At 37.2% G+C, this 22840-nt stretch overlaps 2 protein-coding genes across 4 annotated transcripts in view; one reads left to right on the top strand and one right to left on the bottom strand.

The window, feature by feature from the left end:
* The window catches only part of LOC150093816 (protein timeless homolog), a 671138-nt gene that overhangs the window by 405612 nt on the left and 242686 nt on the right, over window positions 1-22840 (bottom strand). The window lies entirely within an intron of this gene.
* Window positions 10732-14282, top strand: LOC150093817 (uncharacterized). The gene has a single exon (XM_090412556.1). The coding sequence runs from the start codon at window positions 10823-10825 to the stop codon at window positions 13526-13528; it is 2706 nt and encodes a 901-aa protein (XP_090268682.1). The 5' UTR covers window positions 10732-10822; the 3' UTR covers window positions 13529-14282.

Genomic DNA, 22840 nt, shown 5'->3' with positions numbered 1-22840 from the left:
AATACAAGCATTCCAATCCACGAATAATTATATAAGAAAATCCTCATTGATTTCGTACAATATCACAACTAAAATATTAATAAATCTTAAGCATGTATCTATAAACACGTACACATTCCTAAAAGTCGGTTTGTCTGTGAAAATACTTTGGAAAAACAGATTATCTCAAGGTTATCGATGAAAAAACGCAGATCTTTCATCTGTGCGTGTTGTTGGTTCAAGCGACCCCCACCCCCCGAAATTCTTTATACTACTACGCATAGAAATAAAGATAAGAAATATGTACAGTAACGAAATAAACAATCTATAAAATTCGCTAGCACTCCGCAGATTCAAAGATTAAAAAAAAAAAAAGGGGGGGGGGACTGTTCATCGTATTGGTATGACATAAAAAAGCGGCCTAGCGCTATAGTGATCACCAATAAGACGAACAGAACTCCCCCACTCCATTCCTCATCCTTCTGACATGTCAGCATTCACATTCACCCTCTGTGTCAACCTCTCTAATCACGACAGGAAAGGAAGAGACAGTGATAAATAGCGCTGATAGTATACCTCCAACGACCAAAACCCAATGTAAAGGACTAGTACGAGGGAAGGAGGAACTGTTCATGGTATTGGTATGACATAAATTGTGATGTGGGGATTACGGGGTGACTGTGATCATGCCAGAGTAAGAGAAATGAGGATTAAACATAGAACTAGTCGCTGCTGCCAGAATATGAGAGAGTGAGGTGGATGGGGACAGCAGAGGGATGTAAAACGTCTATGATATGCGTGGTTACCAAGAAACCATATAACTACAGTACTCGGTTACAAGCTATCATTTCTCTGTCACGCGCTTCGCCGATGTCCGTAACAAAAGAAGAGTTAATAATTGTCATCAAGTCTGCAGCACAGAGCGGAAGAAAGGGCTACTTTTCCCTGAAGATAGCCGACAAGGGTAAAAGGCAGTGCCTTAATTTATCACAGGGCACAGCATCAAAGCTCACAAATTAATCTACCGCTTCAAAAAGTTAGCGGCATTGTAGTGGAGGGTTGGAGAGAGAGAGATGCGCCTTCTGCTCTGCTAGCCATGATTAAGAACACCCAACATCCAAACGCCAAGCAAGCTACTCAAGTGCAGAGAAAGAAGACAAATGCAGGAGAACAATCTCGAAGGAAGTGCAATTCCTCCTAACAAGCGTTGAATGCGAGAAACAGAACGGCCAGACAAACGACTAGTCGGTTCCTCTTGCAAGGGAGAAAGGCCTGCGCGTGACAGCGGTTCTTGATTGTCGACGAAACAAGCGAACTGCTTGCCAATCACGCTCTGCACGGAGTGCGTGATGGGAGCATCTCAGCCCCTTCCCGGAAACAAAGTTCCTCAAGTACAAGGAAGTGATGTTAACGACAGCCCAAATGAATTACTCCCATCGCGTCGGTGGCTGTAATGTTCGTCGGTAAAGTCGGCCCAATGGTCTCTGTAAGTTTGGCATGAATCTAATGTCATGTCAAGAGCAGCCGTCATGACAGGCGATATATTAACTTCTTCACCAAACAATGGAAAGACCAAAAAAATAAAAAAATAAAAATTAATCAACCGCATGTGGTGTATGTTGGCCCAACTAACCTATTTTACTAGGATCCAAAGTTATGCTTTTCACTTCTTTTATTAACGATCAAGAAACGAAATCTTACTTCTTAATTCTAGCAGAAGTTTAACAAGGATATATCAACATCTTCCTTCGTATTATTTATATCGCAAATGCTTGAATCATATCCTGAGGAACTGTGTTTATGTTTTGAGGTGTGTCTGTGTTTTCTTAATAATGTCGTTTCTGGCTTTCTGCCACCCGTGCAGTAATAATGTCCGTAAAGTAACATAAGTGAGCAAGTGCATTTTGTTTTCTATGTAGAAGTGTTTTCATACTTTATTGATCACTATTTCAGTGTCTTTTTAATGGTTATGTATTTTCAATACTGTTTAATGTATGGCTGAACATATTCCCGTTCCCCCTATCCTATCATCCATGAAATCCACTGTTTCGTCAAAGTAAGGGGCTGTCCATTCCAAGCTATATTATACAAAGTAGGTAAAGCAGATAACGAGAGAATTGTGTGAGAGGGTGCAACTCAGCGAGATAATAGGTCAATACGTGATAAATGATTCTGAGTCACTTAGGTTGGGGCAGCTGTGCCGTGAAACTTGCACCGGCACGTCTAGACATAACAGTATTAAAAGCGTATTGAGAATGGAGCAGCAACCATAAAACATCTAGTACTGGCAGTCCTGTGATCAGAAACAGAGTCTTGGATGGTGAAGCTAACTGAGGATTACAAAAACTGTGCAGTTAACGGATATGTTACCAACAGGCATATGGGTACACAAGACAATTGCAATCTGCAAAGAATCACATCAAAATGTACAGTGGATCCTGTCCGACCCGTGCTTTGATGTCACATGGATACTGCAACCAAAAATACCAGCGTTCCGGTGTGGTCACAGCTAAAATCGAGTCCCTACGGGTAGAGCGAGCACAAGAACTGAGTACTCCGGGAGTGGAAAACATTTACCTGATGAACGAATCCAAGATCTTCCATTGTGACGGAAGGCAAGGGTAGCAATGTAGACGAGTGCTTTTCTAATACACATTATATGCTTTTGTGCGGTAGAGTAACATTTGAACAGATGAACAGTGCACCTGCTGATTCTTCATACAGTCTATCCATGTCACTTCGGGCAGAATAATGAACCATAACGCAAGGCACAGATCAGAAATGGTTTCGCATGCGAGTGACTTTATTAGACTTCAATGACTTGTTTGGGGATGAGAAAGAACGAGCTGTTTGTGACAAGGATTCGCCGCAATTCAACGATAACCGCAGGGTGCGATCAAGTCTCCATGGGCCAACAGCTTACATGGAAGGAACGCTTTAGGTAAACTTCGGGATGTAGTCTATGTTCTAATTAGCTGAGGATATTTCGAAAAGATGCTACTTATGAAGACTCGGAATAACTGTCCACGTCTTGTGTGCGTACGTGAGTACAACGTAATAAAATAAAATTTAAAAAGCTTTTATTACTTAATATAAGTATAGAAACTGGAAAAAAAATGGCAGTCATAACAATGAAATAAAATAAGGTATGATTAGGGTTGTAATTTTCTTAAAATTAATGATTTTTTTTTTAAACTGGATTCTCAGTTTTGCGTACTACTACTAACAAGAATAGACAGTGAAATAGCAGCCATGTCAAAATGTGATAACCACAGGTGAGATGATAATTATTTAAACTTCTCCAATGACGAGGCCAAAGTGTTCGTAGATGGATATAAACTTTCTAAACATGACTTAAACCTGACAACGGACGGGCTTTCAGATCATACTATTTCAAGCCTCCAATAAGCAGGCAGTCTCATAGCAAGATGAAAATCATCTCTCACCTAATATACAATAGACATACACATGCAACTTGAATTGTTTAATAAAACAATAATTGCAAGAAACAGAGCATAATAAACGTTAATAAATAAAACGGGTTAAGAAGCAGTGAATAAATCGGCCCATTCTGATATTTCCTATTGCTCTGCTGAATTTTTTTTCTTTAACTAGATGGAGAAATCATTAAAGAGAATTTAACTTGCACAGTTAATGTACAGCTCACAGATAAGAGTATTATACCCTAGAGATATCTCAAAGAAAAGCCATTAACTTTTGAAAAAAAAAAAAAAAAAAAAGAGAACTTAAATAATTTTAGTATTCAGTAGCTAATGAACTTTTTTTCCATAAGAGAGCAAATAGAAATTACAGGGCTTTTTTAACCGAAACACGGTATGATGTCAATGAACAGTATCTGTCCAAGTAAATATAACTGAAGAGAAGATTTGCGGATACAATTATTAAAAACACTGATATTGCGATAAACATTTATCGATGAGACAGATACGTTTAAATTTGCTTGAAAGTTATGAAACTTTAGAGAGAGAGAGAAGTAGATTTTTTTAAACGTATCATGTGCGCGTGCGAAATGGGTTGAGGGAATGCATTGTAAATGGGGGTATAAATTAAGTTTAAGGTTTAGTATGAGATATGATGATAAGAAGTCGGAAATGTCTGTTGACTAGAAATTCAATAACAATAATAATAAAAGTGTATGTTAATATATTTTATGAGAAGCGCATTGGGAGAATTTAATTCATCAATGTAATACTAAAAAAAGTGGCAACAGTCATTGAAAAACCAAGAAACTTTTGCGCGTAACAACAGCATTAACTTAATACTTTTATCCCTCCACGGATATAACATAAAACGTAGTTAAGAAGGCAAAGTGGTTTGTTTTGGATATCTGGATTATGTAGCTTTGTGTGAAAGGAAGTTCTGCTTTTGATAGATTAACGATAGTGACTTGATCCTCTATAGAGTAAGTCACTGCTTTCGTTATGACTAAAATGTGATCTGCTGTAACTCAGTTTCAAGCTAAATATTATCGACTCATCACAAGGTATCAAAGCATTCAACAGGCCACAACAACACACATCACAACAGGCACACTTTGATGTATTAAATCCAATTATATAAATGAATAAAAGCAGAACATCTAAAAATAGGAAAATTTCCCAAAAGCACCATTTATTATTTTTTCTTCCCTCCTCAGCAGACCTGTACAGGTCGCAATGTTAAACCATTTTTGCCTAAAACTGGAATATTATTATTTTAAATTACTGAAAGATCCCCGGAGAAACTAGGAAAAATTGATGGGGGGGGGGGGGGACTTTCACTGCAGACACTTCTGCAGGTAACACAGTTCAACTGATTTAGCAAATAAATCTGAAATGCCATTATTTCTTACGTTGCCTATGCTGCCATGAGAATTCAGCCCAATCGGAAAAAAAGGAGGGGGAAATCAACCTTAGCAGCTAAATCTCCTAAATTTCCCAGTACTCTGCTTTTTTTTTTTTTTTTAAATGAAAGATCCCAAATATGAATTTGTCCAACTAAAGTACATTAATGCCATTAGTATGGGTATGTAAAATGTTTGGGAAAAGGAAAAAAACTTTTCATTATAAGCTTTCAATTATTTGTAAGGAAATTATTTACGGACAAAACATTTTATTGGTGGTAGGCGGTTAGTGGAGTAGTATGCCTCATCACGATGAGTCCTTAGATTCCTTGGGGGGGGGGGGGGGTCAAGTAATAACTAATAACAGCAAGTTCGTTGTTAGCGAAACAGAAATCGAAATGAGGTTGACTCTAAATTTTCATCAATATATAACCAATGCAATTGTACTCTTTTTCTCAAAAACGAAACGAACTCGCGAAGTAGGATTAAACTAAAGAAACAGGCATTAAAAGAGGCCCTACCACTTTTCTTCTTCCAGCAGATAACTAACATTATCATTACATTTTCCCCCTGAAATTCTCTTTCCCCACAGTTTTACACTTTGGGGAACGGTACTTATGGCCCTACCACTTTTCTTCATCCAGCAGATACTTCACTGCCAAAACCCTGTGAGGTACCATATGGCGCCCGATAAGAGACGTTAATTGCGGAAAAAAAAAAAAAAAAAACTTGCGAACCCTCTCCGCTCACCTTTTTTTTTTTTTTTTATGGGAATGGCGTCAGGAAACACCTTAAAGTAATGACACCGAGTCAAAGGGTCTCCTGTATATTTTAACAAATAACTATATCTCGAGTCTTCATCTTCCAGAACCTATAAATGTGTTTCTCACAGCTACCAGAAATTAATGCCTGACATATTCGGTATCTATGATATTAAGGATTATCTATACATCTGCATTTCTTCTCCTGGGATCGGCCATCTCAGCAGCAGGTGAAACAGTGCTTTTCAACTAAGGGACATTCGTTCTTCTAAGTATCTTTTCACACGACTGATTATGCAAATATGAAGTCTTTGAGGTTGATTTCGTTGGGGGGGGGGGGGAGCTTTGATTGGAAAGACCTAGGTTCGAATCCCTTCTATAACGCAAAGGGCCTTTATCAGGCTTTTCAATTTATTCATTCGTATGGAGTTTCCTCCCTTTTACTCCCCCGTCCCTATTGGGACGAGTTGAGCCCCCCCTCGTGGTGGGTTAAGTATTTATGGCTGTAGATCCGTGTGTGTTCACGGGGCTGGTTTGCCTGTTTGCGGGATGAAAAACGCCAGATAAACTGGCGGGGAAAAACCTTACTGCCCGCGCCCAAGACCGGCAAACTTGGCTTATGGCTGAGGAAGATCCTCAAATTCCTCACGTCTTCGACGGGAATCGAACCTGGGACACTCCTTCCCCAGTCATGTGGTTGCGAAGCGTACAGCCACTAGGCTAACCACGCGGACAGGCTTTTCAATGAAAGTAAGTTAGTCAGTCTCATAAGGATGCTGAGGGTTTCCCGGAAACTCGAAAGAAGCAAACCGGTCCTGTGAACTCACACACACATCTGCCGACATACAATACTACTGGACAAGGAAGGCAACGGGACACCATCTTGTTCTATAATTCCCTAGCAAAGTAGCATTGCAACCCCACTAAGCATTAGGCTGAAGAGAAAACATAGTGATAAGCAATGCAAAATACGTGACGAACCGATCTTTTTTTATAGAAGCTGTGCAGTTTGGATTATGATTGGCAATGTCGATATCCCATCTGAAAATTGATTACGCAACTTATCGTCGTTTCCATTAATTGTACATGAAATGCTATCAGTACGCGCTTTTAATGGCGAGTGCGGTGAAAGTAAAGGACAAATTTCATGACAGCCAAAAATCATCTGATTTCACTCCAGTTAAATGTAGGAACTACTTTAAGGTTTGATTATACACGGAATTGTACGTGGATTCGAGATAGTACCTATAACATCTCAGATATAAGGAAATATAAGGTACAAGATTTATGCTTGTGTAAGTAAAGTTAGTTTCATTTTCTGTTACTGTAAATACTATGCGAAACGCACGTTATGTGTTTAACAGTTCTGGCTATCTCACTTTAAACATCTGTTCAGCACTTGTTAATTAGTAATCATTCTGTCTATTATTCAGCTACCAATCGGTAAGAATTGTGTGTGTGAGAGAGAGTGCAGCGTCAGTAAACGATCGTGTTCTAATGCGGGGGTTGGGGGGGGGATAGTGATTCCTTCCATTATGACCAGTTAACTTAGTTTTATTTGAAAACAGCACGTTCGTTGTAAGTACATGCCTGGGACAACCGGACTATTCTCTTGAAAGGCTTATCTTCCATAATTAAAGTAGTATCATAAAAGATCAATGTTTGCATGAATTATCGAGGTACTGACAACAATTGTGTATCCAGAAATAATTACTTTTCACTATAATAACAAAGGAAATTCTCCCAAAGAAGGTCATACATTATATATATATATATATATATATAATGTACGACGCAAATACACGCAAATATTTTTAGCATTCAACAAATAACTAAAAATTCAATTTAAAAACTCATCTCCCTTTTATCGATTAAAGCATTTTTGGGGCGAGATGACCGAAATAAATGATGAATGCTTGCTGAAAATAAGTTCTCCACAACAATATAATTAAGAGAACCTTGTAATCGCCATCGGCACTGTTCTCTGGTTTCTTCATAATTTCGGTAATAATTCACTTAATTATACGAAAGGAATAATAAAGAATTATGTACTCTGCTGGTGCATTGTGAAACAGTTGGTATACGTAAAATGCAGACATATTATTATTACTTTTATGATTAATAACATGAGATCAATTGTGAGGCAATCACATATACTGATTTTTGTGACCCTTTTTAATTCTTTATACGGTATTTTATGATTATATGTTGTTATTATTATTGTTAGACTTACACGAAATCAGAATCGCAGTACGATCAGACTCAGCGATAAGTTTGTTATACGGTACTTTAATACAAGACTATGTTTTGGTAGTATTGGGGTTCGTTAGGTTGTTCACATCTAACTGGAGAATGCAAGGAGATCAGTGGGTTTTTATTATTATTATTTTTTTTTTTTTAAGATGGCGGCATAGGAGATTTCGAAGCATTGTTCATTTCTGCACTACCAATTCCGTAGTTTTGTTGGTGGCACAAAATTACGGACAGAATTTGTAATTAGTGCGCGAAGATCGTTATTGTATAGAAAAGAGTGGACAAAGTATAGAATTGCAAGACACCCTACATTGATACAAAAGTCTGAAAAGAGGAATAAACTGAACAGTTTTTCAAAGGACGTTTAACAGACCATCAGATGATAGCCAGATAAAGTTGTCTCTCTTCCAGATCCAATTAAATGCCATAGATATGTCAAGGCCAAATGTGAGGTTTCTCTAAACTTTTTCCATAGTTTGTATAAAAAGGTGAGCCAAACCTATGATATTTCCTTCATAGCAAGAGTGGCGAAATATATTATTGATAATCATTAATTAATTGGCAAACCTCGATGTAGCGAAGAAGCCGGTTGCAATGAAAGAACTGATATATGTGCAACGGAATAATAGCATGATGGCTAACCTTTACTGCTTTTTTTTTTTTTTTTGCAGGGGGGGAGGGATGATTTGAGAAGGAATGTCACTTAACAGCAAACAGTTCGGCATCTGTCTTGATCAATGGAGTCATTGAAGGCATAGTTTGAGCTGTGAACACTGAGATCCCTCAAGGAAGATCACCTAACGCAACAAAGAGCGGTAAGAAAATTTTGAGCAGGAGTAGATAAAGATAGAATTACAGGTTTGGCATCCAATGTGGAATGTCAAATCTGAAGAAAGCACATATACCCCCGCCGTTTTTTTTTTTTTTTTTTTTTTTAATACAAGGAATCGTATGAAAAGTAGCCGGGATAGCTACGGTGAACAGTTGTTGATGCTACCATTGAAAGCTCTATGAGAAATTTCAGATCTCGTTTAGATGCAGATTAAGTGACGGTGCACATAATTTATATCTGTATTAAGGAAGCGAATTTATTGAAGTAAGCGTGGAGGATAATATTTTTGATTTTGAATGTATTTGTTATATTTGTGATTTTTTGTTCTCATTTCTGAAACTTCCCCCTCCTGATTAGTGGTATTACTACATATTTTAACGATGGCCTTTGTAAATGTCAGAAAATACAGAGGGGGGGGGGGACACGCGTGGCGGTGGAAGTTTTGTAAACATGTCTCCAACACAGAGAGTAACTAGCCTCCTGGCTATGGGTCGCCCCGACAGTCTCTTGCTTGACAACCTAGTTGGAGTGTTTTGCATATCCGCTCTCGATGAGTCATAATCGAGAAAAATCTCTTAAACATTCTTTCTCACATTCTACTATATGTCGATACAATAATTTCTAGAAGTGGTGTATATGCAAAGGAATAACGATTTCCATAAAACGAAATGATTCGATACTAGTGGGGGGAAGAATTAATTTTTCAGTAGAGTGGTCTGCTCAATAATACGAGAACACTGCTAAGCCTATCGCAAATAAAATAAGTTCCTCACTATACGTTTTATAACTGAATGCAACACAAGTTCTGTTTAATAAACGGCTTGAACAGCCTTTAACACTTGCAAGCGACTTTAAATCACCGCCTCCAATGTCTGTATATTTATGTTTCGAGAAAAGCTAAAATGAAAGGCGTTGTAATTATTTATTAATTTGAATATCTTTCGTATCACTGACAGAAATTCTTTAGAGACTGCATTTTATCGCCTACATCCGAATGGGCAATTAAATAAAATTTAACTAAAAATAGCGATTCCTTCACTCATGCTTAAACACATCGCCTCCGGTACTAACGTGACTCGCAATGATCGTGCACACAATTAGGTGCTAATGGCTACAATTCCGAAATGTGGAAACAAATGAAAGTAGATTTAATTTATTTCTCATTGAAACAACGTTTTGGGACGAATTTAATTTGTAGGAATTCTCCGCAATAATGGAACGGACAAATGAGATTAATGAACAGTTAGGGCGCTACTGTATGTAGTGGACAACTTATTGAAACTATGAGAATCCAAAACAAAAAAAAAAAAAAAAAAAAAAAAAGAATATTCACTAATGTCTTCCTTTTCTATATTTCAGGCATTACAGAAAGGAATGAGGAAAAAAAGTCACCATTAACTCACCGTAGGTGAAGGACAAGAAGAATGGAAGCAAATGAGGGGAGAGGACACAGAACAGCAAGTACATGTCACGTTCAATCTACAGGGACAGCTACTATTAGAGAAAGTAGCGTACCGTGAAACGCCTTGAAGAAGTTCAACGCTTTTACTTCACCTACCGAGTGAACTTTTTCCACACAGAACATAAAAATAAAAAGTGAACAACAAAAAAGCGGAAAGAATTGAGAGACGGGAAGGAAAATTTATGTAGGATGCGGCACGTTCTATACAAGGAAATATCAAGAGGAAAAATCAATGTGGAGAGTTCATATACAAGACAGGCGGATGCAACATAAGATACTAACTTTTCAAAGGGAAAAAAAAAAATCTTCAACCCATCCAAATTTCTAGCAACTATCGGTATCATATATTCAGCAATACTAAACGTGGTGACTCCAACAGGAACGACTATATCGATGATTGTTTCCTGTAGATAAAGGAACCTCGACCCACTCTATTAGAAAAGGAAACAGCAAGCAGGGTAACCACATCTACCGACAGCGGAACTAAGCCAATGTTTCCCGGTCAGGAAGGACAAACACCTTGCACGTGGAAGTAAAACGGAGTAAGAAAATACGCACTTCAGTGGGTGGATCCGTGGAGTGAAAGATGCGCCCTCTGTATTACACTTGGAGATTGCTATGAAGATGATAAACATATTAATAGTCTGGTGGTCGTTTGTATTAATAACAATAGTTTAACTCATTCCTGCACCATGACAACGAGTCCAAACGTGCTGACGACACTGTTTTTCCGTGTCGAGTCAACGCTGATTGTGTGTGCTCTTTGTGTCATTCCTTGTTTTGCAGTCGTGTGTCCAAGTTCGTGTTATTGCGATGATGAAGGTGAATACGTCAGCTGCGTCGGAGATGGTCTATGGAAGGTGCCTGCAGATATTCCCAGTACGGCAATAAGACTGGAACTGAGAAATTATGTTATTGGTATCCTTTCGACGAAAGACTTGGAGAAACTGGTGGAAATGCACGAGCTTAAGTTACAACAGACACAAATCGCAAGTATCGAAAATGGGACATTTTCTAAGTTACTAAAGCTACAACGCCTGGAGTTGAGTCAGAACCTGTTGGTGAACTTAACAGCAGCTACTTTTGAAGGTCTGGTGAAACTTCGTTATCTCGATCTATCATCGAACTTACTATTAACAGTAGAAGAAGCATTTATCAAACTGTCTAATGTAGAACAGCTCAACCTAAGGGCAAATAACATTCCACACTTAACTTCTCACAGTTTTACTGGACTACTGAAGGTGCAATATCTAAATTTGGACAGTAATAAGATTGCAGCTATTGAGGTAGGGGCATTTCAATATCTCACTAATCTAGCGCACTTGATACTCAGTAACAATCCCCTTACCACCTTATCAAGGTTAGACTTTTTTGGTTCCAGACTCCAATATATCGACGTTTCGCATGTGGGCCTTGAAAGGGTACCACAGAGCTTGACGAAATTCGTAAGGGATTTGCGTCTTGCTAAAAACAATCTTACTCGTATTGGGGCAGGGGATTTTGAGAGCTATCCATATTTGGGATTACTTGTTTTGGATGATAACTACATTACGGATATCGAAAACGATGCCCTCGGACGTCAAGAGTATCTGATGCGCCTCTGGTTAAATGGCAATCGATTAAATAAAATCCCACCAAATTTACCTCCCAGTCTTAGCGCTCTCTACATGGAAGAAAATCAGCTGACGAACATTCCAAGTTACAGTTTCCGAGGACTTATCAATCTGGAGCAGCTGTTTCTACAGAGGAACACAATTAGAGAACTATCCACATGTGCCTTCTGTGATCTCGTCAGTCTGAAAAGCCTTGACCTCCAAGCTAACCAAATTGAAAATTTGACAGAAGGTGTTTTTGCCAATCTTACCCAACTAGAGACACTTGACTTATCACAAAACAATCTTCAGCTGATGGATGGACGCTGCTTTTCAGGGTTAGATCATTTAAAAATGTTGCAGCTATCAAGAATGCCAACCTATTTCACATTCGAAGAATCAGTATTTGATCTTCTTAAGAATCTACAAACGCTGGAAATGTATGACAGTGCAGAGTTTGCCCAACAAGTAGTAAATTCAACACGAGTTCTTCATGGTCTGAGAAACATTCAGGAATTAAATATCATGCATAACAAGTTGCGCTCACTACGGTCAGATTTTCCTTCTTTTTTCCCTCATCTTAAAGTAATGAAGATGAGTGGTAATAACTGGAATTGTGATCGCAATATCTTGTGGCTCACCAGTTGGATCAAACATTCCAATATCCAGTTCTACCATAGTTACAGCATCAGTTGTGCTACACCAGAGCGAGTTCAGTTTAAACCAATCATGCTACTAGAGGAAAGTGACTTTTATGAGCCAACAACAGAAGCACAAATATCACAAGAAACTATACCAGCAGATGCAACAACAGACCTCACAGAAATACCCATCCAAGCTATCATCAGTATCAGGACCTCAATCCCAATAAACAGTACCCTGAACCAGGTGATAAAAGAAGTAACCAGTTCTTTGCCAACATCTCCTGAGCCACTTCCAAGTCTTGTATCTACATCAATCATACCAACAGCTTCATACACAGAAAAGTTAAGTCCGAAAACAATGTCAACTGCAATCACAATAACGAAAGTCAACAATCCTACTGTGAAAATGGAAACTGATAGTGGTAGTACAAAAAGTTCCCTCACTACTTTAAGCATGCCACCAATCGCTTCTGTTACCATTAAAGGTACAAGCAATCCTAGAAGGAATGATAGTACTGAACCTTCAATAACAAATCACCCATCTCCTCAAGTAACTACTCCATCATATACAACGATACCTTTGCAACTGAGTACTCAGAATAAAACCACCATAACAATTACTCAAAAGAGAGTAAATGCTCCAAGGGATGTGTCACCAAGTCGTGTCAACTCTTCAAGACTGAAGGGTTTTCTTGTGACTCCAGTAGTTCATAATCCTCGTACTCCTGGACATCACTGGGATCAAACAACAGCTATCATTGTGTCAGCATCCCTTGCTGGTGGTTGTCTTCTTGTTATTGTTGGTATTCTCATCTCCTTCGTTCTGTATCGTTACCAACGTCATCGCAATGCTAATTCCAATCACTGTCACATGCGAAGAAGCAGCAGTATTTCCTACTGTCCACATCGAGATGAAGTGTCCATTGTAACTGTGTCTGAAGGGACAGTTGGTCTTCAAACCAACACTCATCATGGTCTTGGGAACAAACTTTATTATGTCATGGAAAATGGTGATGTGCTGCGAGATCCAACAAAAGATGCTCTGCCTGACCCCCAACTACAAGAATTACTGCCAAGTTCTATAAAAGAAAATGGCCATGCATACGCTGCTGAAGACTATAGTGTCAATACAAAGATATATGGAAAAGGAATGTGGTCATGAGCATATGTAAACTGATATTCTTAAGCTTCAATTAAGTTGCCTCTCCAACCATCAACAGATATGATAGCAGACTCCTCTGTGCCATAGCCTGTTGAAGCCAATGAACTGGGCACACACACACATATGTATACTGTGATCTATTAACTCCCAACAACAGGTAGAAAAAGTTACCCAAATATCAATAGCCAAAGAACTAAGATAAAAAGAAAGGGTGTCAAATCAGCCACTCAAGCCAATGGTCAGTGTACTAAAACAGGTCCAAGAAGAAGCTATCAGTGGCCTTTGCTAACACATTCCATATATTTCCCATGTTGTACGACACTCCCATGTGAAATGTATTTTTGTATTGCAATGTCAACCAATCTTTTCAAGGTTCACCAGAATAAATAGCGAAGCTGGTCAGATGGCCAGATAGCTAATACAAAAATTTGTCATAAGACAAATTAATCCGATTTTTCAATCCAAAAACTGGATTTCTCAATTCCTGTTCTACAATTGTAATTTGGTAACTAATTCTATTTAAGATAACCCGTTCAGAATTCTAAAGCCAAAGTGAGAAAAAAAAAAAAAACACTTAAGTGTTATTAAAAAAAATATTATGAACAAATATATAGTTTTTAGTTATCAGAAGAAAACGAACAATTAAATTCTTTACATTTTTATTGTGCAGATTGATTTTCAAATGAAATGTGTTCAGAAAGATAATTTTTTAACAGTGAAATGAAACGTAAAATGTTAGTTAACTTCTGCAGTTTTAAATACCAGATGTGTGTTACATATGTCAAAATATCTTACTATGAAAATAAACTTTCAGAAGTTTTAATACTGCTCAAGTGTTCTTGAAATCTTTTCTAAGTATATTCAAAACCAAAGTGTATATTATTAATAACTAACATGGTTCTTAACACATCACCTAAAAGTTGTTATAAATAAAGAGAGAAAATTATTTTAAAAAATTCTTTAATAATTAGCAGAATAAAATTCAAAGTAGGTTCAAGGGGGCAGTATAAAAACTGTATGCATTCTTAGATAATAATCCAAAAATTAAAATGAGAATTAGACTTTAAACATCAGTGACTTAAATAATTTAGTAGTTGCATTTATATATATACAATATATATATATATATATATATATATATATATATATATATATATATATATATATATATATATATATATATATATATATATATATATATATATATATATATATATATATTTTTTTTTTTTTTTTTTTTTTTGATTCTGCAAAATGCCACATATTATCACAAAATTGGATTCACTCTGAAACAAGCAATGCAACAATTAAAACTACATGGTAATGGCAGCAGACTCAACCCCATATGATCTACACCTATTATCATTATTATTCAAATGAAGAACAATTTGTTTTAAGCATGCTACAGTCAACATTCCCTGTATAGCAAATTCATAACTAATAGTTTGTTATAGTGGATAGATTTTTTTTTTTTTTAAATCATAGCAGCCTACCTGTGAAGCAATGGTCAGGACTTTTGTAATTTGCTATAGTGAGGAAGATTGTTATAGTCGTGTCTGCTTTAGTGAGAGTCAACTGTAAGTGCCCCATAGCACAAATGAAGAATAGCGAGAGCTACAATGAGGCGATCACTTGAAGAGTGGCTAACCATACGAGGACTTCTGTTAGAAAGGGATACATGTGGAACTTATAAGGTTGGTGATTAGGAGATTCTTCGGAGGCGGCCAGCAATAACACGGAATGAGGAATTGGATGAAAAGAATATAGATGCTGCTTGGGCCCTCCTAAAGGAGTATCTAATAGAGTCAATATCAGGGGTTAAACAAAGTAGGTGTGAAATGGATAAATGAAGAGGAAGAGCATGTAATCCAGAATAAGGTATTATGGAAACAGGATAAGATGAGTGGTAATAACCAGTCACATGAAATGTAAGGAGCAGGCAAGGGAGATGACGCGTGTGAGGGTGGCAAAAAAAGGGTACGAGCAACGATTAGCCCACGAAGCTAAAATAATCCCAGGGAGTTTTTTCCATGCGTAGCCAGTAGAAAAAATAATGATTATAGAAAGATGATGTGGGTTGCTATAAATGGTAGAATAATAACTGCAGAAGTTATAGTTAAGATGTCTAATGAGATTTAATTCTTGCAAATCTAACAGCATGCAGATGAATGCAGTGATAAGGAAAGAGGTACTAATGGTGAGTGAACAGGAGGTATACGAGGAATTGAGCAAACTCGAGATTAATAAGGTTGTAGGGCTTCATGACATATCACCACGTGTTTTGAAGAAATGTTTCATTTGACGCACTTTTAACATGAGTCTTGCACTGGGCCGAGTTCCAAAGGGGTGGAAAGAGAGTCAAGTCATTCTGCTTCAAAAAGGTGGTGATAAGACGAAAAGCTTCTAATTATAGACATGTGTAGCTGGAGTTGTTTAAGTATTAGAGAAGTTAGCCAGGTACAAGATTCAGAACAGAGTTGCTAACAGTAGCATTCTCTTTGATGATCAGCATGAGTTTACTAAAGGATGGTCGTGTTTTAATAATCTGCTTACTTATTATAACAAGGTGACCAATGCATTGGATAAAGATGATACACACAGTGGTATATTTAGATTTTGCAAAGCCCTTTGACAGATTGATCACCAACTTATCATGGTGTAAACTGGAAATATCCGACACAGGGTAAATTGCATTTTAATTTCATAAACATTTACAAAAGGTGCTCGAAGTTGCGACCACCAATTTCAAAGCATGCATATTACACCTACACAGCAAGTTCTGGCGCACTCTTTCAAAAATGTCCGGCATGGGTTGTATCTCGCCGGCTGCAATCAGTATCCTTGCCAACAAATCTTCTACCGACTCCATAAAGGTTGTGTACATGAGACTCTTCATGTGGCACCAGAAAAAGAGTCCAGTGGAATGAAGTCTGGTGAATGTTCTAGGCTACCTCTGCCAATCCATCGCCCACTAAAATTTTGGTGGAGGGTAGTGTTGGACGTCGCGTGAAAAATGAAGTGGCCCACCGTCGTGTTGCCTAATGTGCAATGACACATCTTCCAACTGTGGCAGTGTCTCTTGCAGGAACGTCAAGTACATGGGTCATTCAGGCGGGGTGGAAGAAGATACGGTCCGATCAACTCGTCACTAATGATGCATGCCCACATGTTGACGGGGAACTTGTTCCGGAATCCATGGCAATGTGATGTGAGGGTTGTCCCAGAACCAAATGTGGTTGTTCCGCATGCCTTCCCTAGTGAATACAGCGTCATTGGTGAAGAGTACCAGTTCTGGAAGTCGAGGCTCTTCTATAGAACATTGACTGAACCACCTGCAGAATCCAACCCGTAGTACAAATTCGGTTGGGTCCAGGACATGAACCTTCTGATACCAGAAGGGGATGGAGTTGATCGGTATGCAGAGCTCGCCAGGTGCTGGAGTGAGGGGTACTCATGAATATGCAATACCACGAGCACTCACAGAAGGGTTCTCGTCAACCCGACGAAGCACCTCCTCGTCGATTCCGGGATACAGCGAATCCTTGGAGCTCTGCAGTCATGCCTGTGGGCATTTATGGAACCTGTTTCCAGAAAGTTTATTGGCAAACAAGATGTGCGATGGAGTTGGGCGATGCGGGAAACGCTGTGCGTACAATCGACGGGCATAGTCAACATTCGTGTGATTTGCCATTGTGAATTACTGCATTATCATTATTAGAGAGAGGATTTTTATGGTTTCAGCATAAACGCACGCCACCTAAGGGGTGATCCAAACTGTTTATTGTGAGGAACTCTATACCAAAAACGAGTCAATCTGTTTGCTGATCACCCGTTTGTTGTGGTTGAGTTCATGATAAAATTACGTAAACATCCTTTCCCTAGTCACCCCCCCCCCCCCGATGTTAATATCCTGATCGATACCAGTGGCTGAACTGACATTTAACACAGAGCTGGAAATGGAGAGACGGGTTGCTAATCAAAACCTGATCTACCCTGACCCCCTCCTACATACCCTAGAAATTTGTAATGAGTATTCTGAAACACCCTACAGAGTGGCCATAAAATAATTTTCCCTCTTTGGAGGCATCTTTAGCTAAAACTAATAAACAGAATGAGACCAAATTTTATATTGAGACTTTTGAAGGCATAGGGAGATGATTTCCGTGAAAAAAAAAAAAAAAAAGTACGAAAAGTTGCCAATAGGGGAAATTTTGGCGCTGGCGGATCCGAAAGCAAGCTGATAATTTCATTAATAATAATAATCAAACTAAAACAACAACTTGCGAGAGATACAGAAATTAATGTAGTGATTGAACTCACGGGAAATAATGTCTTATTCATCAGAATCAGGGTCCCCTGGACCACATACACAATTTTCAATGTGCTGACCTTTCTTGTGTACAACAAATTGCATCTGGTGTGCTACATGCTCTACAGCTGAGCGTAAGGAGTCGGATTGGATGTTCATAACAGCCCGTTTTATGTTCTCTTTCGAGACATGCAAGCTGGGAACGCCACCAACATACACAACGGATTTCAAATACCCCCACAGCCAAAAGTCACATGGAGTGATGTCCGAGGCGGCCATGCCGTCGGAAAGAACTGACTGATAACCCTCTAATTACTGACATGCTGGCGTAAAAGGCGCTGTACTGAACGTTCCCAATCCCTTTTAAAGAGGTATTGGTGTAGATGCTCTCACGTACGCAGAGTAAAATTTGCATAATCCTTTTAACTGTATTTACTGCAAATATTTGACTGCTTTCGGTTCTGCCAACGTCAAAATTTCCCCTGTCGGCGACTTTTGGTACTAAATCTTTTTTTTTCGCGGAATTCATCTCCTCATGCCTTCGAAGGTCTCAATCAATATAAAATGTGGTCCCATTCCGTGCATTCGTTTTAGCCACAGATACCTCCGAAGAGGGAAGTTAATTTATGGCCACCCTGTGTGTGTGTGTGTGTGTATATATATAGATAGATAGATCAAATTAGTAAAATATGGAAAACAACAATAAAACAAGGTATTCAATTAACTTCCAAACTTTGTGGATACAATTCCTCTGCAACCATTAACAATACTCTCTCCCTCATGTTTTCACATTCCTATTCTGAAAAACTGTATATCCTTCCAAGTCTATTCCCATCACAGACAACCAAGTTTCATTTGCACTGATTATTTTTGGGAGTGCTGACTCAATCAGTTCAATAAAGTCAGCCCTCTTACTTCGAATTCTCCTTACATTTGTATACAAATATAACAATCCCCGTTTCTGAGGCCATTCCACCAACATTCTGTGCTCTAGTCGCTATACCACACCATTTCCCTGATCCTGACTCCGATTTCCATTCATACCTGAATAAAGCTCACTTTTATGCATTCCATCACATTGTCCTGCCAAAATCACATCTTCAACTCTACATCCATCTTCCTCCTGATTTACAACCACTTTGACTGTGTTATCCTGCTTCACAAGCACCCTTTATTCCTTAGCTACATTAACTTCTTGATTCTGTGCCTTCTTCGCAAATAATAGTTTCTCTAAATGATCAACACCTAACCCAATCAAATGCAATTCATCGACTTTAAATCATCTCAACTTCCATTCAAATTTAATCACAAACTGACCCCTTTTGTTTTACAAAACTCGGCCATCTTGCTATTCATTATCTCTGTTCTCCGTTTCAGTTTAATATCATCATATCTGGGCAATATGCTAACACCAACACTATTATTGTTTACCTCCAGCAAAATCTTCCTCAAATCTCTATCAAAATTTTTTCACCAAGTCATTCATGCCCACAACTACCACTAGTTCTGATACCTGCTCTTTCCTTTTCTGCAAAGCATCGCTTTGTTTCGATATTCCACCAGGAAAGCATGTTTTGTGTACTTTATTATTCATTATACATCTAATGACCAAGTCCCCCACACACAATGCTACACGATCATCCTTTGACTCTTTCTTCATAATACTAACTTCCTTCTCATTCACGTCGACAAACTTCTTTATAAGTTTAATCTGATCTTCCAGATGCTTCATTTCACTTTTCATTCTCATCAACTCTTTCTTAAGCTCTTCCACTCTGTTCCTTTTGTTATTACTGCTAACACTTCCATCCGATTTCTGTTTACTACTGGTGATGCTAGTTCCCATTTCAAAATGCATTAACCTATCACACATTAATATTTTCCTTCTTATCGTTCACCCTAACATTCCACAAATCTTTCACATTTTTTCAGTGCACAGATAAAACAATTCTCACAAATGAGAAAAATTCAGGGCAGAACTCAATCTCCGTGCCAAAGCTTCCCATCCTGCAGATGTGCGCTTCCTTATGGATTCCATTTTCAGAAACCAGAAGGACCAAACGTACAAAATTAGAAAACAAACACTATTGAAGAACACTTGTATCCAGTATGGAAAAAAATAAGCACAATTATATATATAGCCACACTATACACTATTTAAAGCAATGTTTTCTTAACATAGCTCAAATATACAGCTAAATTCGCTCGCGGCTATTATTTACAGCATAAATGAAAAGATCAATGCATTTATGACGAATGGAAAGATACTGGTTACCAAAAGAAGTGGAGCCAAAGCCAAAGTGAAAAGAGAAAGACCAATGAAGCCAGAACAGGCAAATGCCTAATTATTAATAAAAAGATACAAAAAAATTCCAAATTAATAATATGCCTCTTATAAAAAAATGACAGAGAACATAAAATAATTACAATTTTCGGATGGAACAATTTATTACAATTCATTTCAAGAGAATGCTGCACGATTTATTCTGAATATGACTTATTCTCAAAAATCAAACTATTTTTAGTAATTTAAAATCAGAGTACTCGACAATCCTATTAAAAAAAAAAAGTGTAAGCTATTTTATGCATATATGCAGAGTACACTGTTTAAATTATTTTTCCTGCAAACAATTTCTTATCGCCATCCTGTGTGTATCTAGTGACAGCTGCAATTCCCATAAATCCACTGCAATAAATGAGAAATCTATTATTTTAACCACTCATATATTGTGCGATTTAAATTAATTCACACAGAAATAGTCCAGAGATAGAAAAACGTGTTTCTAAATGTAAAAGGATTAGAATAATATTGCTGAATTTATTTTCCTCATGAGCTCAATGCAATGTAGATGGATTTTTTTAATTATTATAATAATCCAAACTTTCTCCTTTTTTTTTTTTGAAAGAAATAAATGAGAATGAATACTTTTACATCATATAAAATCACTTTTATAGATTTTTTGCAGAAAAAAAATTGAAAACGTTTAAGTTTTTAAGAAAGAATTGAGGAAGTCAGAAAGTTAGAGTACCTGGAATCCATTATTAATGTGAAGAATTGCTGTTCATAAGACATTAGAAGAAGATTAGGAATGGTTAAAATAATAGTCAGAGACTTTTCTAAACTCTGGAAGGATGGATCTATGAATGCAACTGTTTTTCCAACAGCAACTTATGGATGTGAGACTTGGAACCTAAAGAAGTCTGATAGGAAAAGTATATGATACCCTCAACAGCTTTCTGTGTTAAAGAAGGCTGTTGAGGGCATCATATACTGAAAGGCAGACAAATGGGCTGTCTAGAAAGGATCACTAACATTTTAAGATTCCTTAAAAAGTCTTAAGGACATTAAACTAATGTCTTAATGTACAAGAATAAGTTTAATTTCAAAATATAAAAAGACATTTGGTATTTTTTCTATATAATAAAATAAAATAAATGTCAATTAATGATCACAGTTGATGAGAATTTAAAATACTAATACTTACAATATATTTATGCCAACTTTCCTGTATAGAGATGATGCAAGAAAATTATGACTATAGCAGAAGACCAATAATACCCATTGTGCACACAATACTTATCTTACCTTTCTTTAAACTCATTCACCATTGGGACACTTACAACTAACTTTGGCAATCTATTCCCCTCATTCAGTACTCTCCAAGTGAAAAATCTAAATTTCAAATCTTTGTCCATCATTCCCAGATCCCTAGTCTCATAAATTTATCATCAATATGATACAAAGTATGTTATCTTTTCATCCCAAAGTGCATTACCTTATATTTCACAACATTAATTTGCAATGTAAGCAAACAACTGAATAATCCTCCCCTAATCTTTCTTATATCATTTAATATAAAAATTAAAGACCAGTGGTCCTAGTACAGAGTCCTGCAGCACCCCACTAATCACCCTAGTTCACCTTGATTCCACTCTACCACATACACCCCCCCCCCATTCATGTCACCAGTTTCATATATGTTCCCATTTGATCCAACTTATGTAACAGTTTCCATGTCATGTGCATTTGCAAAATCCAACAGTATCATGGTGTAACCATTTCCTTTATCCAATTCTGCTGTCACTTTATTATAAAATGTGAATAAATTACTAAGGCAGGACATACCTTTTACAAAACCATGCTATTTCCTACCTCTTATTCTATCCACTCATTCCTGAATTTTACCTTTATCCAACTTCTCCGATACTTTAACCAATAAATTATATATACATTGTAACATTATTTATACATTATAAAGGAGTATACATCAAAAGATTTCTTCCAATATATGCTCCAAATATTTTAGCAAATCTTTCTTGTTTGCTAAAATAATATCTAAAACTGATAAAAAGTAGTGCATGTATTCTGTGACTTGTGATAGTGGCATTATTAATTTATGCACTCAGTTTGTTAGAAACAGTTTGGTAGTGATAGCATCCATCTAAATACAAATCCAATCAAGTAAAGCTGTAAAATTAGTAATGTTTTTAAAATTTTATGAAAACAAATCTTGCAAAGCAAATTTAGGAAAAGTGGGAATTTCGATAATTATCAAGGGAATGTTCACTAATGCACTGTACCTTAAATTATTAACTTGAAGAAATTAAACTATATATTGTATTTCTTAACTGTTCTGCACAAGAAGTTGTGAAACACTAAAATTCTGCATAAGAATCAGATGATAAAAATATATCAAACAGATACTGAAGATTATTCTGTGAGATAGAAGTATTTGAGAGAAAGACTATAGGAAGAGATGTTTAGAGGAAAAGTCGTTTTAAGAGGAAGTGATTAGGAGTGAAGTTTACCAGGGTTTAGTGTTAGGGCCTTTGTTGTATAATATATTCATTCAAGGTCTAGGATGAAATATAATAATGAAAATTTTCTCTTTGCTGATGGTGTGAGCTAGGTAGAATAGAAATTATATTAATGATCTTAAGATATATTAAAAGACTGAAAGAGTGGAGAAAAGAGTTGGGATTTAAAACTTTATATGAAGAAG

Source organism: Typopeltis vanoorti, chromosome 23, assembly GCF_054136105.1.
Source record: "Typopeltis vanoorti isolate ZY-2024b chromosome 23, IOZ_Tvanoo_1.0, whole genome shotgun sequence".
NCBI lineage: Eukaryota > Metazoa > Arthropoda > Arachnida > Uropygi > Thelyphonidae > Typopeltis > Typopeltis vanoorti.
Note: the sequence above shows the minus strand (reverse complement) of the source record. Positions and strands in the feature narration are given on the sequence as shown.